The following is a 12158-nucleotide window of genomic DNA, read 5'->3' as shown; positions in this document are numbered from 1 at the left end:
AGGTTGTCACAAAATTTGAAGACATTGGGTACAACAGATCATGAGATATCGCGTGAACAAGAGGTTGAAAAGTGGTCAAATTGTCGTGGTGACTTTGAAATTATGGTCAAGGTCACCCAAATCAAATGGTGTCTGCATATCACCCAATGTAAGCTGTCACAAAATTTGAAGATATTGGGTACAACAGTTCATGAGATATCGCGTTAACAAGAGGTTGAAAAGTGGTCAAAGTGTTGAGGTGACCTTCAAATTAAGGTCAAGGTCACCAAAACTGGGTACAACGGTTCATGACATATCGTGTTAACAAGAATCGGGACGTCCATACGGATGGATGGACGCCGCTGAATACATAGTCCCCTGTTCCCGCGTTGCGGCAGGGGACAATTACAAGAATGATACTAACCTTCAGACAATTATTCACAGTTGAAATCTGAAACAAATATAAAGCATACATTGAAACTACTGAAACAGTTCATTATAACATGAAAAGAACATTTCTTCAGTCAAATACCTCATGGGTGCGAGGAAGACATTCTGTATAATGCAATAAAACATAAACACTGATCTCGTGGAGGATCAAGGGTGTCGGCCCGGGAAAGCGAAATTTCAATATTCCCGGTAAAGCGAAAACCAAAGTTGTGCTAGAAGTGCCGCGAAAGCGAATTGCTATGAAAACATTGGATTACCGTACTTCAGATTAACGCGCAACCCCAATACTCGATCTGTTAGCCTCTAACTGAGATAAATTTCAGTTGCTTCAAGCTTCAGCACTTGATCTATGACAAGTTTAAGCATCGGTGTAGGAAAACCCTCCGAATAAAAAACTATTGGAGCTGTGTAGTAAAATTTGTTGTGTTTGTTTACAGCTTTTCTTGTGGTAAATCATCGCACAGACCCACAAGATAATTTTTCTTGATTGGCCTGTTCATCTATTCTCGATATCTAAAAACATATAGTTTTGTTAACATTGATTTTTCTTACAATATGGAAAAATATGCTCGACATCAGTAGAGATTTTTTAAGCAAGTAATCATACGTTACCGTTATAACTCAAAATCTAGCATCCCAGTAATAGTCTTCATCACTGTACATTTGGGGTCCAGCGGTCTGTTGTTATACATGTGCCCCAACCAAGCATTCTGTATTTATTCATCTTGCCATAACATTATTCATTACCAGAATTAATTTACGTTACTATAATTAACGTTACCGCCATATTTGGAAATTTGGAAAGTTTCGCGAAACTTTTGTGTTTTGTTCTCTGGCATTGCCGAAATATCAAATGTGAATCAAACTTTGACAAGTGAAAGTAGTTTTAGGTTGTTATCGCCCTATATATATAAGTAACGTAAATTACATTGCGGTAACGTAAATAACGTCAATGAATGCTTAACAATGTAAGTTGTCTATGCACGATATTTTCAATTCCACCTCCACATGATCCATCCATGTGACCTATCGGTGAAAAGTCTGTGGCTCAAACATTTATTGTTATTTATATATATAAAATTTCTACCATGTCTACGGTATCAGACAATGACTCACACTTCTTTGTTTTTCTTGTGTATTGAGAGTCCCGGGAACGCGAAATTCAGTGTTAACTGTAGCTTGACCTTTCCCGCTAAAAGCGAAAACCTAAACTGAGGAGGTTTAGTCCAGATTTCGCTTTCCCAGGCCATAACCGGATCAAGGGGATTAGTGAACTGGTGGACCCATCCAAAGTACAATGACCCTTAACACGACCTCCCATATCATTTGTCTTATTCCAGAGAACAACCATAAAAATGAATCCAACCCATGTGTAGTATGACTTGGTAAGTCTAAACTGCCTCAGTTCAGGGTTTGTGTACTAAAAATTGATCTGGGATTGTTTTGGATTTAATATTTTTTAATAGATTTTTATTTTTATTTCTGAGTCTGTCCACCTTATCATCCACCCCTAGTGATGCAGATTCTGTACAAAATATTGTTAAAAATCAAGCATCAAAGTTTAAATCACTACTGACTTTGGTATGTGCTCTGATAACAAAATGTCAACTGAAAATCTAAAGAAATTCAGAGTGTCCAGAAGCCCACAAAGTGTCATAATGACAGGTATGAATTTTGGATAATTATGAAATAGCATACAAACATAACTTACAGCAGGCATAGCATAAACAAACTGCAGCAGATGCTTCTTGAAGAGTTCCATATTTCTTCCAATGATTGCACTGAAATGACACAAAAATCAATACAATAAAATATCCTCTGCACTGGATGATTGCTACATTTGTGTTTGATTCACTAACTTCTGCAGATGAGGCAGTGGACTGATGTAATGCTGCTTTCTAATGTGGGAGTTAAGACCAGACCACAAACCTACAGCTTGTTCAGCTTGACCTGAGCTACTCTACATATGCATGACCCGGGAGGTCAAATGGCACAAACGGCAGGTCGAGTTAACTTCATTAAATAGGGGAGCAGAGAATGTTATTAATGTTGCTGCTCACTGCCTAAAAGCCCGAATCAGAAACATTAAACCATATGTAGCTTCTTTCTTAAGTTTAAAGACATTGCTGACGATTTCTGGACACTGAGATATCAAACATGTTGACAATCGACTGACAAAGGTGCACCCCTTCACAATAATAGACCCAACCAGTTGTGACACAGTCATGCAATGCATTAGTATTCACTTGATCAGATCAAGCTGAATAAGCTGTACAAACTTATTCAGCATGACTGTGACTTAAATCCATTATGAAAGGTTTTAATGCAAGTCCAAGGGAAGCAACTCTGGACAGAAAGTCTGGACTTGCTGATGACTTATTACTTGTGATGGTAGAATGATGATGTATTCACATGCATGTTGAATAGTTTAGATTGTGATTCTTTTCTTTCATGCAGGGACTGGTGGGAAAAAGGCAAATAGTATATCTGCAAGATCAAAAGTCAACATATTCTTCAAAGGTATGAAAATGTCTTGAAACTATTATCAATAAAGCATGTGTACTGATGGTTATATGAAATCTTTATGACATACCTTTCTATTGCTGTACCATTCTGTATCATCCACACATCAGCGTATGTCCGAGCTATCAGGGAAAGAGCCACCATCAGCATGTACCACGCCTGTAATATATTAAGAACATCATAATCACTTCACTCCAAAGTATTTCCCCAATCTGCAAATTTACCTCAAATTTACCAAATGTCAAATAGTTTTATTTGGCAGTAGTGACTGTTGGAAGTTTATTTCAAGTGATTGTCAGCTGAGTGAAGTGATGGTAAAATGCTGAGGGTGGTCAGCTGAGTAAAATTAAGAGTTACCTCCCTGATCATTGACAGATGAGAGAGCCTGATCATGATAGTTCAATATTTGGAATGACCTGCTTCTTGAGTTGGTGGTTCTAAGCTGCTTTTAGCCAAATTCCTGAAACATCACTATGGGGAACACAAGAAATGGGCTTCACACATTGTACCATGAGAAAATGGAAGTTGTGCCCATAAGAAAGATATGATGTTGACGACAGACCTTCCATGACCTGACAACCACCTAATTGGTACATACAGATTGAATACACTGTCTGAAAACTGAAAACAATGAATTACTTCAAGGTCCAGGCACTATTCAAGATTCCAGAACAGAAACTGGCTTGTTTCTAGAAATTCAACATTGATAAAATATCAAAGTTTTATGGACATGCAGCCATTAACTACAGGCCAGGATACTTCTGCTTATGCCATTTATTTCACCAATTGTATTTTTTGTTTTCATTGTAAACTTCATGACAGCAGACAGTAAATAATCTAGAGTAGCATCCATCTTCGAAATTGGGGTACGATGGCATGCATTGAACAAGTCTGACAACCCAATCCATTAGTCGCCTCTTATGACAAGCATGGGTTGCTGAAAACCAGTTCTAACCCGGATCTTCACAGGTTCTCCCTTGTTCCCCAGTCCAATCTTCACATCACAATTACTAAATTAATCACTGCTGCCTTACCTCTGGTGTGAACCATCCTGGGATGAGAATCTTCAAAATGTGCATCAGCCTCCTGTTAATGTGAAATGAAAGGTCAATGATGTGTAGGTCTGGTTTAACACAGCTTTGAAAAATATTCCACTTATATTCTGGACAACCCTGACGTGATGCATGTGACGCAATGACCTGAATGTATGAGAGTCAAGTTGGTTTGTTTGTTTGTTGTTTAACACCACACTCAGCAATATTCTAACTACATGACAGCAAAATAATCAAGTCTGGACCAGAAATCTGGTGATCAACAACATGAGCACTAATCTAAGCAATTTGGATATGATGACATGTGTCAACCATGATAGTGAGTCTGACCACCCAATCCCGCTAGTCGCCTCTTATGACAAGCATGGGTTAAAAAATCTCTATTGTACAGTATATTAGTTATATGGAAACTGTGGTGGCTGAGCGGGTTAGGCGGCTGACTTTGTGTACTGGCGAATGAGTGCCTGACACTGAGTGTGTGGGTTTGAACCCTGGATGGGACTCAAGGGATCATGCTTGATATGTGTACCAAGTTTGATGAAGCTAGCACGTATAGTTTAGGAGATCTGCTCCAGACAAAATGACATCCTCACAGTCACAGCCTAAGCCATGTTTCCATGGAAACCACAAACAATAAAATTCATATCTGGGTCTAACCCCCAAAAGGCACATCTAGGGGTCATGCTTGATATGTGTAGCAAGTTTGATGAAGCTAGCACGTATAGTTTAGGAAATATGCTTCAGACAAGATGACATCCTCATAGTCACAGCCTAAGGAACGTTTCCATGGAAACCACAAACAATAAAATTCATATCTGGGTCAAACCCCCAAAAGGCACATCTAGGGATCATGCTTGATATGTGCACCAAGTTTGATGAAGCTAGCACATATAGTTTAGGAGATATGCTCCGGACAAGATGACATCCTCATAGTCACAGCCTAAGGAACGTTTCCATGGAAACCACAAAAAATAAAATTTGCATCTGGGTCTAACCCCCCAAAAGGCACATCTAGGGATCATGCTTGATACGTGTACCAAGTTTGGTTAAGCTATCACAAATAGTTTAGGAGATATGCTTTGGACAAAGTGTGACGGACACACGGACGGACGGATGCACGAACAGGACTCGTTTCTATATCCCCCTCAACTTCGTTGTTGCGGGGGATAACAATGTGGCGGATGTTGTTCCCTTCGCTCTTAGATATTCTTAAATTTGTCACACATTTTAGGATGTTTTAAGTTTCAAAAGCACAATCTGAAGGCATACAGTATCTTGTTAATAGTGCAAAATATTCGAGGAGTAATATTTTTTTATTCAAACAGAAATATAGTCAGTGTCAGCAGTTGCCTATCACAATGCTAGTTAATTGTTCGGATAACGGTGGATCCTCTGTTCAAAGATTTTGCATCACTGGTTTCCTGTTTCTGGAAGATGGGTCAGTGTACAGGTGCAGACTGAATCTTGGATCTTCTTTGCGTTCTGGTGCTGTGACATACCTGGCAGTTCATGAAGTCCAGTATTGTGGAAATTTGTATGTAAATTAGGATACCACAACAAAGTACATATAGAAAAATAAATAGGAAAGGATCATTAAAAAAAGGATTTTTTCCTCATATTCAGTGTCATTTTAGGATGGTGTACTGATTTTGAAGAGGGAAACTTTACTGAGAATTGCTGCAGATCAGCTGCTGAATATTTGGTCCAGATACATCCATGGAAACATACTGTTTACAAGCCCAATCACATTTTCCAGATTTCCAAATAAGATCAAATAAGTTATGCTGTGATTGATTTGTTTACATTAATATATATTACTGTATACAGATATTTTCTGTTTTGTTTTTATTTACCATTCTTTTAATTCATTAAAAGATAGAAACCCATGTTATCAGATTATTGATTTAACTAAATTTGAACAACGGATGAATAAGTAAAGGCTCCACGCGCAGCGTTGACAATCATTTTACAGATACCGAAACGATCTGCAACATGAATATCATTTACATGTGGTTGTGTTCACGATTTTTATAAAATTATGATGGGAATTTTTTAAAAAAACCACCAAACAACAAAATTCATTTACCCTTCCCCTGCTAATATCTTTGACGGAGGTAAATAGCCAGATAAATTAATTGATTCGAAAGAAAATACGCTTCCTACTTTTAGCAACTGGTCGAGACGATTTTTCATCGGGCATGTAACTCATTTTCACTCGCCAATTGCAATCTGCCAATTAAAATATATTAAAAATCACATACGTATAACTTGCCTCTTTAAATATCATTCACAAACGACGGATACCAAAGTACCACGAGCAGAATTCATCAAAAAGGTTCGCAGTCACGCACGTTTTGACGGCGGTGATGCCATTGTGATTAGTCAGTGGTTGTCCCCTCTAACATCAAAAACGAAGTGGGTGGGGCTTATCGGCCGGGACTGGATCGGTCTATTGTGCCAAGAGAAAACACAACATCCATTGGACCACTAGTAGTGGCAGACTGTGAATCTTTCCCATGTTTATTTTACCTGGAACCCCCCACTATGGCCTTCAGGGATGTTTGTAATATTATATATAGCTATAAGTTACCATAGCAACATTTGTTTCTTGTTTAACACCAGTCAGCAATATTCAAACTATCTGACAGAAGTCTCTTAGAAAGTTAGTTTGGACAAGACAATCTCGTGATTGACTTCATGAGCATTATCTAGACAAGTGGGATACAATGGCATGCATCAACCAAGTTAGTGAATCTGACCTCTTGCTCCTATTTGTCACCTCTCTTGGTGAGAATAGACTGGTCAAAACCAGTTCTTACCCCGGACCTTAACCTTTGCTAGGTGGGTTATCTTCGTGCATTTCATATCAATGTGAACTGAACAATTTGAGTCCCTTGGGCATACCAGCAACATAGGAATCCTGGTTCTTCCCAATTACGTCTAGGCTTTTCAGCAATATATATTCATCATATTCATGATCATGCGTTTCACCGATGTGGAGGGAGTCAGAGGCCTACATCACTCAAGCCTTTCCTCCCACACGAGTGAGTATGATTGTACACCGCTGTTAGCAATATTCCAGCAATATCACGGTGGGAGACACAAGAAATAGGTTTCGCACATTGTGCCCATGTGCTGAATCGAACCCGGATCTTCAGTGTGACGAGCAGACGCTTTAACCATCAGGCTACCCCTCCTCCCAAATGAAGCTGACATGCTGTGGTATAAACATTATAAACGCTCTCAGAAGTGGCATTTAACAAAACTTTATCGTAGCTGCTGACACAACAAAAATAACATTTTTTCAAACACCTCCCATGCTTGTTCTGTAATAAATACACAGAAACCTCCTCAATGTCCAGAATATGATTGGATTCAGCATATACTAGACCATTCACCATGGTCCTTCTGTTCATGCTAAGAAGCCTTCAGCCAAATATGGATGGGGATTTCAATGTTTGACAGAAGTTAAAGAAACTTGAAATTTGATGGTATTTCTTACTAGTTAACTGTACATAACATATGGTTCATATCCTCAAAGATTTTCAATGTTGGTTATTTGTTCCTGTTTACAATTAATGGGAGAATAGAATGCAATCATATCAGGTAAAATACAGCTAATTCTAACAACAATTACACACAAGACTTTCAACATACACTGAAATCCATTAAAAATGCATCACCCTATTAGCATTGATCATGGAGGATTCAAAATGAATTTTTAAACCTAAACTGAGCTTGAAATAATCTGAATTTGACAGCTAAACGTGATGCACACCGAGAACAAGTGCATCCAAGTGTGATCATGTGACCCACCATCCTGAACATCACCAAATTGTTGACTTCACATAATGCCACATTTAACAGCCATTGAGAGAGAAAGAGCTGTTTGGTTTCTTGAGGTTTGTCTACAGCCAGGTCAAGTGGCCAAAAGGTTTAATTAAAAAATCGTGAGGTTATCACAGAGCCTACGACAAACTGGCACAACATGCCCAGGGCAACCATGTGTCACGACCAAGATCATTACATTTCTACACTCATTTAATGAACAGGTTCAAGCCAGCGTCCAGAGCAGCCAGTATCATTCGTGGAAGAAGGGGTATCATCAGTCCCCCGACGTTCCTGACACTGCCTGTGTGAAAGTTTTCCTTGATCCCTGTCAATGTTATTGTTCATTTATGGTTGCACTACTGACTGCCTTTTCATCCTTCTTGCATTTTCATCTTGATTTACATTTTCAGTGTCATCGGACATTATCAGGGAGATAAAACATTTCTGATGCATTTTTATTGGATTTCAGCATATTTCCCCCATATTTCATTAACCAGCAGCAATGAATAAGTCATAAACTATCTTGAAACATCCTCACCATCTGTTCGCTTCTTTGTTCAAATACATTCGACAGATGATTTAATGAAATTAATCAACATATGAATTGTACAATGGATTACCTACCTGAGAAACACACCATCGACTGCAGCTTTTTCCTTCTTCTGGCCATGCTGCAACACAATCAAAGTTCAAAGTACACACACAAACTAAACAACTGAAGCAAACATACATTCAGACCTAGTGAACATACAATATGGCAGTATTATAGGCAGTTATAAATCAGATTTTCAATAAGACAGCCATTTTGAAAAATCAGATACTGCATGCAGAACTTAAAAAACAACTTTGTTAAGATAATCCATACCAAAAAAATATGTTCTGGCTCAACAATGATTTGTAATCATCAGATTTTAGCATGGTAAGTTTATTAATTACAATGAAATTAATAAACTATACATTGAAACTATACAAAGCATCCCTTACTAGCATTAACACATTTTGATCATATTGAAGTTTACGATAAATCAGGTTCACTAAGTGTGTGGAAACAATGACTCACACAACAAACCTCCCAATAAATATGTGAGTGAGTTGAATTGAACTCGGGTCTTCGGCATGACGAGCAAAAGCTTTAACCATTAGGCTACCCCACCGCCCCCAATAAATTATGTGAAGTACTAGATTAAATGCTTCTCATTGCATCAGGTGGTCAATGTGACAAGCAGAAGTTATGTTTGTGAAGAAATCACATAATTTAACCTAACTTTTGTGACTTGTAACATCATTACATAATTTACAGTTAGGACTTGATGAAAATGTTGGTAATCAGAAATACCATCCATGGAAACAACAATTTATGATTATCAATATGAAAATCATCATCTATAACACCTTACATAACTTACTGCGATGAAACAATGTGTAAATTTACAAACCCAATACATAAAGTTGTGTCTTGATCATGCTTATTCATGGGCTGCTTCCAAATCATGTTAATGCAGTTTTTGGTAGAAATCAATACATAAAAGTGTCACCACTCACCAGCGATGTGAACTTTGATTTTGGCGGGGACTTTTTTTGGTTTTAGATTCAGTTATTTCTCTGACATTTACTGATAATCAATCAGTATTTAGTAAACCAATAGCAACGGTCTACATCAATACCTGGCTTTATTTACTGTAACTTAGTGTAAGCTAAGGTAGGTAAGTTCCAAGGTCAAAACGACGGTACAAATATGAAATGAAAAAAAGATCAATTCACGGATAAACAAAACTGATACAACAAGCTCTTCAAAATATCGGGTAATTCCCAGTGCAGACTACAAACAATCAAGGACATGTCATCCATCATGAATTTATTTATAACCGATATCATTTGCCAATAAACTCCTGTGACACCTGTTACCAGATGTAAATTCAATATTATCAGACTAACTATTGCTTTATCATGCTTATAGACATTGTGCCCATTCCATAGACTAACAGCTAGTCTCTGAAATGAACATATTTTACAGAAAAAAACAGTTCATAATAAAATATATACATAATGAAAAGGAACCCTGAGACTTTCTTCATTTTCAGAAACTGTGGAAATCTAGACATGCCACATAATCTAGACGGGCTTTCTTGGATATGTTTGTTTCAGGGTCTGTATGTCAGACTACCTATTCCACTACAACCATGATACTTTAATCAGTGTTTTACTTATATCACAGATTGTCAGCTTGGTTTGGGAGCAAAGGCTGTAATGATACAGATCTCAAAGTATCATGTGGGTTCAGTTTCTAGGACATTAAATGCTGAAGATAGAAATTGGTCAGTGAATTTTAAAATAGTTTTGCGAAGAAAGTGATGCCATTCGTTTCTTGCACAAGGACGTTTGATGTTTACCCCTTTAAGACATAATCATGTGTACTTTCCTGAAAAACAAGGAAAGATACTCAAGGCAGGGCTCGATTTAGGAGATGTTAACCCACTTGCACAAGGTGCAACCTAAGATTAAAACCTAGTTGCACCAGTCAAATTCCAGTTGCACTGTTTTTATTGCAATATGTAATTTTGTTAGATGTTTTATTCAGAAGTCTACCCACTCAAAAACTGACTTGCACCTGGTGCAAGTTAGACTCATAACTAGGTTGCACTTTGTAATATTGGGTTGCACCAGTGCAAGTAACAAAGCACTAAATCGAGCCCTGCAAGGCGAACCGATGGTCAAACCTAATCGATTCCATGCATGTCTAGGGGAAGTGGTATAGTGGTGTAGTGCTGGTGTGGTAGTGTGTGGTAGTGTGATGGTGTGGTGTAGTGCTGGTGTGGTAGTGTGATGGTGTGGTAGTCTGGCAGGGTTGTTGAGTGGCTAAACCATTTACTGGTCAAGTCAAATATTTCAGCAATATTCCAGCAACTGAGCAATATCCTGGCAGGGAACAAGAGGAAAGGATGTTTCCAGAACTTTTAACATGTATAATGTTAACTTACCTCGGATATAACAACTTTGATATCTGGCTGATTTCTGAAAGTGCAAAGAAGTAGAAAAATAATATAAATGTGTCGTAGCAAATACTTGGGTTTGTCTATTTGATATGTTTGAAACAATTTGATTAATAACAAAACCATAAGCTAATTTCATATACAACCTAAACATTTCTTCAATCATATGAACTATAATTGTTACTGTTCATAGTTCACAAAATGAACTGAAAGCACAATATGCGGTGATACAGTACCTAAAAGGCATAAAAGTCATGTTAAACACAACAAACTAACTTGAACTGAAAGTTTGATCAGGTGAGAAAATAATCTAAACATTGTTGTATTGATCATGTTGATAGGCAGTTAGTACATGATTTCAAATTCAAAGTGTCAAATAAGAATCAGATTGTAATAGTCTGTTTATTCAAATTAATGGCCAATCAGCCATGGTTGCCATGACAGCCATGTTGAGATGTTGTTGATTACAATAATGTGGACTGTAATTTATATGATTGAAGATTCCATTGCTGGAATCATATGCTTTAAAGGTTAGCTTCAAAACTCCAGAGTGATCAGACATGCAGTAAAATGAGCCAAAGTCCACCCCAGCAATTCGTTGGTTTCACATTACTTTTCAACTCGCTGTGTGCGCATGCGCAGAGCATGTGAAAAATATCCACTGCATGTTTCCCGGTTTGGTCGTATGTTTATGGATAGTGTAAATGCACTCTAAATAAAAGCTGTTATGAAAGTGATTTACGTTGTGACAACTGTTCATAGCTGAGTACAAACTTCCATTTGCCCTTGCTTTTCAATAATTGATGTCCTATTTTGGTTGCAATTCCATCGATTACGACCTAATCCGTCGAATTTTGAACAGCCAGCAGTGCCGATCCGTCAAATCATGCTTAAGTGGTTCTGTGCTAATCGGTCGAATTTCAGACTGTAGTCTAACACACTGGAAGAGTCTACGTTCATTAAGTTCATTAGTTAACGGGTCGGTTTGTATTGGGCTAAAAACCCTGACCCTGATGCATGGCTCTGCCAGTTCTGTAGAAACATAGATGAAGACGAGTTCCATGTCCTCCTTGTATGTCCTAGGTATGAGGTCAGCAGACAAAAGTATCTACCAGAATATTATACAAAACACCCATTTTTTTGTTAAGTTTGTAGGACCACTAGCCAACCAAAATGAAAAACTTACCTTATGTTAAGCAATTTTTATAACAAAGATATTTGAGATTAGAGAGACGCCTAAGTTTAATCCCTACCATGCGACTTTGTATACCTTACATTATTATACTCCCAAGTCTAAATTACTACTCGAGAAGTTTGAACATCACGAACTATA

The 12158-nt window shown here is 37.8% G+C and overlaps 1 protein-coding gene across 1 annotated transcript in view; it reads right to left on the bottom strand.

Annotated features, from left to right (window-relative positions):
- The window catches only part of LOC124285907 (ATP-binding cassette sub-family D member 3-like), a 65401-nt gene that overhangs the window by 51802 nt on the left and 1441 nt on the right, over window positions 1-12158 (bottom strand). The window contains exons 2-7 of the mRNA XM_046722189.1: window positions 10814-10847; window positions 8460-8506; window positions 3987-4038; window positions 3023-3111; window positions 2141-2210; window positions 404-430 (exon numbers count right to left, since the gene is read on the bottom strand). Coding sequence (XP_046578145.1) covers window positions 404-430; window positions 2141-2210; window positions 3023-3111; window positions 3987-4038; window positions 8460-8506; window positions 10814-10847 — 319 coding nt within the window. The remainder of the gene's footprint in view (window positions 1-403; window positions 431-2140; window positions 2211-3022; window positions 3112-3986; window positions 4039-8459; window positions 8507-10813; window positions 10848-12158) is intronic.

The sequence above is a fragment of the Haliotis rubra genome, unplaced genomic scaffold, assembly GCF_003918875.1.
Source record: "Haliotis rubra isolate DU_JTF1 unplaced genomic scaffold, ASM391887v1 Scf37, whole genome shotgun sequence".
Classification (NCBI taxonomy): domain Eukaryota; kingdom Metazoa; phylum Mollusca; class Gastropoda; order Lepetellida; family Haliotidae; genus Haliotis; species Haliotis rubra.
Note: the sequence above shows the minus strand (reverse complement) of the source record. Positions and strands in the feature narration are given on the sequence as shown.